Below are 6,000 nucleotides of genomic sequence, written 5' to 3' on the forward strand. Positions count from 1 at the left end.
ACGAAATAATCCTTGGTTATAGACAAAATCTACCCAAAGATGTAGGGGAACAAAGCTGTTCTTTTGGGACATATTTGAGTATCTATAACCCTATCAGATGTGATAATCTGATATTTGTGACATATTTGAATATCTATAACCCTATCAGATATGATAATCAAAGACTAACAAACTAATCTGGTATTTGGGACATATTTGAATATCTATAACTCTATCAGATGTGATAATCAATGACTAACAAACTAATGCAAGCCTGTCCTTTCCAGTATCTTTATTATAACTAGAATAATTTGGTAGAAACTCAAAATCAAAGTTATCAGTTAAATGAAATGTTTTAAGTCTACAGAAAAATCTTAGTGCTTGTTATCCCCTTCAAGACTATGGAGGTATATCTGAAGGAGTACAGGTAAGCATTATTATATGGGATTATACTTTAGTAAATTACTGTATAATTATCTGTACTGCTTAGCACTGATCTTGAAGTTTTCAATCCGAAAGTACTTCTTGCAAAACATCATTTAAAATTCATGGAAGAAAAAGGAGATTAAATGAGTCTAGTTTACCATCATATCCCTAGTGCCCACCAATGAATATCTTCAACAAAAATTTACTAAGGGTTAACCATGTACCAGACTCTATGCTAAGTAGGAAATGGGAGATAACAGTACATAAAGTAGTCTCTGCTCTTAGAGATTGCTACCATAGGAGAGACTTGATTAAAACTAGGAGGAAACAAAAAAGAGTGGAAAATAGGCTAGCAACCTAAGATTTTGCAAATGATAAGGTTTATTCCTATTTCCCCAGATGGTCAAATGGCTGGCCTCCTGCCAACACCCAGGTCTCTGCCCAAATGTCACCCAATAATAGAAGGCCCTCTGACCACATAATATAAAGAAGGATCATCCACCATCACCCATTCCTATCATCTACTCATTCTCCTTTCTCATTACCTGTGTAATCTTCTTCATAGGGTTTTGTTTTGTTTTGAGACAGAGTTTTGCTATTGTTCTCCAGGCTGGAGTGCAGTGGCGTGATCTCAGCTCACTGCAACTTCCGTCTCCTGGATTCAAGCAATTCTCCTGCCTCAGCTTCCCAAGTAGCTGGGACTACAGGTGCCGGCCAACATGCTCAGCTAATTTTCGTATTTTCGGTAGAGATGGGGTTTCACCATGTTGGCTAGGCTTGTCTCAAATTCCTGACCTCAGGTGATTTGCCTGCCTTGACCTCCCAAAATGCTGGGATTACAGGTGTGAGCCACCACACCCAACCTCTTCATAGTGTTTATCACTATCTGACATTATATTATTTATCTGTCGAGCTTTCTTCTCCCACTAAAATGTAAGCTCCATGAGAGCAGGAACCTCATCTGTCTTATCCATTCCTCTGTCACTTTCACCTAATATGGTGGCTGGGACACAATAGGCATTCTGTAAACATGTGTGGAAGGGAGAGGCTCCTACCAGTGACGGACACTAAGAATATTTCTGTGAGGTTTTCCCCACCCAGAAAAGACTCAAACCTAAAAAAGAAAAATCTGAACCCCAAAACAAAAAACAACAACAAAAAAACACAAAGAAACCAAAAAACAGAAGTCAAGCTAGTTATAAGAATCAATAACCACAGAAGAATCCTGAAATCTATGATGTCACAAAAGGACCATAATTAGGCAATTATATAAAGAAAGGATTTTCACTATCCACTTTATAACACCTCTAAATCATATAGCTTCTCTTCGGAAAGTTATCTGGTCAGTTACAATTCATCCAAATAAACACCAGCATAATTTAATCTCTATGAAAAAGACCAATATATAGCCTCTAAGAATCCTTTTCTGTACTTACTCTAAAGCTGCTGTTTTTAAAAGGTTACGGGTGAAGCTGGGATAGAGTTATAAAGTTACAAAGTCAAACTGGCACAGCTAGAGCACTAATGCTAATAAGACTATAAATTTAGGACAGGTCCTCCTTCATTGGCACCCTGTACAGTACCCAGGCACAGTTCTAGCTACATAGTAGGTACTTCACAAATATTTATTGATCTAGCTACATAGTAGGTACTTTACAAATATTTGCTGAGTTTTCAAAAACCTATTCTTGGTATCCATTTTGATATAGAAAAGTAACTTGCGCAAAACCCACCAAGCAACTGCTAAATTCTTGAGAGAAAAAGCCATATGGGAGGACTTTGGGCTCCACACTGAACCAACAGCCATCAGAAAATGCAGCTGTATAGAAAAATGGTTTCTATTTCATCCTGGAACCTCTTAAAAATCAGATCTAGGTACATTATTAATATTTACTTTTCCAAATCCTGCTCTGAACTTGGAGGTGGAGGGGATCAATCTTGGAAATTTTCCAAGATGATGAATCTAGTTAGTCCCGATCAATAAATGGCAAACTAGCAGATGAGCTGATGGGTTCTTTTATGTGCTTCTTTTTGCATGTTTATTTTCTGCAATGAGTAAGCACTGCTTTTGTAAAAACAAAACAAAAAAGCTTTCATTAAAAAACAAAAAAAATTTAATGACATGGAAGCCAACAAGTAGGACAACTATTATTTTTTTCACTTTCCCCAAACAATAGCAGTGTTGTATTTGTGCACAGATTCAACTGGCAGGGAACTACTGATTAACAGATGCCTTGGTCAGATGTGTTCTAGTCACTGATAAGGTACTTTCCATTGTAAACAATCCTTTCTTAGGGTCAGTTGGCCCTCAGTAAGTGCTCCAAGGTACAGTTAAGGCTTCGAATTAAGTATCCAAGCAAAGCCTGCCTCAAGGCCACCTTTCAGAAGTGCTACAGAAGAGTTTCCTGCACCCTATGAACAGTTGGACTACATCAGGGATTCCCAAATGTTTTGGTGTCAGGACCCCTTTACTTTCTTATCCACTGAGGACTTCACAGAGGTTTGTGTGAGTTATATGTATTGATATTTAGAGTATTAGAAATTAAAACTGAGAAATGAATAAAATATAAGAACATCAGAGTGGTGAGGTCATCACATGTTATGTAGCCACTGGTAAACTCCGCTGTACACTGGTGAGTGGATGAGCGTGAAAAGGACAAAGGACAAATACTTTCTTTTTTTTTTTGAGATGGAGTTTCGCTCTTGTTGCCCAGGCTGGAGTGCAGTGGCACAATGTTGGCTCACCACAACCTCCACCTCCCGGGTTCAAGCGATTTTCCTGCCTTGGCCTCCCAGGTAGCTGGGATTACAGACATGTGCCACGACACCCGGCTAATTTTTGTATTTTTAGTAGAGACTGGGTTTCACCCAGTCTGGCTGGTCTGGTCAGGCTGGTCTTGAACTCCTGATCTCAGGTGATCCACCCGCCTCAGCCTCCCAGCGTGCTGGGATTGCAGGCGTGAGCCACTGTGCCCAGCCAAAAAGGACAAATACCTTCTTAACATTATTCCAAAGTTTTTATTTCATAGACCCATGAAAAGGTCCTTGAGAGTCACTGAATTAGATAATCAAGAACCCTTCCAATACTATGGTTTTTGAGCAGGGTTTATCAATGACATTTTCAGGAAGATAATTCTTTGTTGTGAGGGGCTGCCCTGTGCTTAGTTAGGATTTTTAGCAGCATCCTTGGCCTCTACCCACTAGATTCTAAAAGCAATCCCCCAGTTGTGACAACCAAAAATGTCTCCAAAAGTTGCCAAATGTCCCCTGGTTGAGAATGACTACTCCAGGGTGTTGATTTTATTCTACTGAAATGTGAATTACAAAATGTATACCTCTCACTGCTTTCTCAGACCCCTAATAAGTCTATTTCTTTCCCACTTCCATCTGGGTCTGTTCTTTATGTTATTTTATTAAGTCACAAATAGCAAGAGCAGGTGGGTAGAATAAGCACAGCATGAATTAAGTCAGGAAGAGACACTAGTCAAAGTTCACCTTTAGGCATTAAAGCTGTTAGGGACCCACTGCCTATTAGGGCACAACACAATCAGCGAACATTCACCCAGTCATTTATTTATTTATTTAGAGACACAGTTTCACTCTTGTCACCCAGGCTGGAGTGTAATGGCACGATCTCGGCTCACTGCAACCTCCATCTCCTGGGTTCAAGCGATTCTCCTGCCTCAGCCTCCCAAGTAGCTGGGAGTACAGGCATGTGCCACGACGCCTGGCTAATTTTTGTATTTTTAGTAGAGACGGGGTTTCACCATGTTGGCCAGGCCGGTCTCGAATTCCTGACCTCAGGTGAGGCCACCCGCCTCGGCCTCCCAAAGTGCTGGGATTACAGACGTGAGCCACCGCGCCCGGCCCCATCCAGCCATTCTAATGAGGCCCTGGTAACAACCCAATCCTTAGCAAGTTGTCTACCTGCTCCCTGCACCCCCCAAAAAATGAGGTAATAGGCTAGTGTGATGGGGAAGAAAGAAAACAAGAGACTCTGAAGGCAAAGAGGTGGTCTACCAAACTCAGTCTATCAAAACCTCTCATCTGGGAGGCCCTCCTAACTGAAACGTCTGGGGATTTTTTGTCAGCGTCTGGCTGGGAGGAAGTAGCAAAACTGGGAGAAAATCGACATCCTCAATACCTCCAAGTCAGATGTGCACTCCCCATCAAAGTTCCCACCGAACCCCTTAGTCTCCAGAGGTTGGGTCCAAGTTTTCTTTCCTGGAAATTGCCCCAGCTACCTTAGGCTCCTTCGCCCTTAAAACGATGACTACTAAACTCAAACCCAGCATCACTCCTAATCTCTTGAATCACCCTTTCTTCACAGCCTCAAATTCCAGCCTTCAAAATGCCCAACCCTGTCCCTGCCCCTCAGGCTCTACTGTCCTATCTGTCCCATCTGTCCCCCACCCACACTCTTCCCCCAAGCTACTCCAGGCAGGCATGATCTCCTCTCTTAATTTCCTATCTCACCCCATAGTTTTTCCACCATCTTCAAAACTCTTCCCTGATCTCAGCAAACCAGGACTCTCCTAATTGTCTCTGGCGCCCCAAATCTGCATGTACCACACTCCTACGCTCACTCCTCAGTGTTTTCCCCAAGTTACTCTTTCCACCCTGACCCTCTCCACGCTTCACTCCTCCCAGCCTACTCCCTCGGCGTCCATCCCCCGTTACCGGCCCCTTCTTACTCTCCTGGGCCCTTCTTCCCCGCCATCCCTCTGTCAGGCCTTCTCTAGGTCACCGCTCGCCTCCCCAGGCCAACCGCCGCCGCCCAGTGTCAGTTGCTGAGCCTCTCAACCCCCTCCCCCTCGGACCAGTCTTTCAGGTTGTGGCTTTGAACTGGCGCCCCGGGCCCAGGCGGACAGACTAATCGGGAGGGCCCGACAACTCACCCAGGACGAGGCAGACCAGAACTAGCCCTGAGCCCGGAACCGGGAAGAGGCGGAAGCACACCATGACCCCGCAGAGCAGGCGACGGCGGCGGCGACGGCGGCGGTACAACAACAGCTGCAACACCAGGGAAAAGGCTCGCTGGACCTGGGTCAAGAGCACGGGTGACCACCGACCACAGCCTTGCAAAAGCCAGGAATCGGCGCTTCAGTGCGAGTCATAAGACTAGGGGCGTGGCTCTTTCTTGCTTACAGCCAATCTCCGCGCTTGAAAGCGGCGAGAGGGGTGGTGATGTAGAGGCCGGTGGGCGGGGCGACCACGCCCTGGCTTTTTGGTTCACAACCCTTCCTATGCTCCTAAGAGATATGCGCGGACAGCATTTTCTTTTTCTTTTTCTTTTTCTGTCTTTTTTTTTTTTTTTAATTTTACTTTAAGTTCTGGGATACATGTGCAGAATGTGCAGCTTTGTTACATAGGTATACATGTGCCATGGTGGTTTGCTGCACCTATCAACCCTTCATCTAGGTTTTAAACCCCACATGCATTAGGTATTTCTCCTAATGCTCTCCCTCCCCTAGCCCCCCACCCCCTGACAGGCCCCAGTGTGTGTTGTTCCCCTCCCTGTGTCCATGTGTTCTCATTGTTCAACTCCCACTTATGAGTAAGAACGTGCAGTGTTTGGTTTTCTGTTCCTGTGTT

The 6,000-nt window shown here is 44.1% G+C and overlaps 1 protein-coding gene across 1 annotated transcript in view; it reads right to left on the minus strand.

Moving 5' to 3' along the window:
• LAMP2 (lysosomal associated membrane protein 2) overlaps positions 1–5,621 on the minus strand; it is a 30,018-nt gene extending 24,397 nt beyond the window's left edge. Inside the window, exon 1 of the mRNA XM_010354735.2 lies at positions 5,304–5,621. Within this exon, the coding sequence (XP_010353037.1) occupies positions 5,304–5,367 (64 nt within the window). The 5' untranslated portion in view covers positions 5,368–5,621. The remainder of the gene's footprint in view (positions 1–5,303) is intronic.
• Positions 5,622–6,000: the final 379 nt, after the last annotated feature.

The sequence above is a fragment of the Rhinopithecus roxellana genome, chromosome 7 (assembly GCF_007565055.1).
Source record: "Rhinopithecus roxellana isolate Shanxi Qingling chromosome 7, ASM756505v1, whole genome shotgun sequence".
NCBI lineage: Eukaryota > Metazoa > Chordata > Mammalia > Primates > Cercopithecidae > Rhinopithecus > Rhinopithecus roxellana.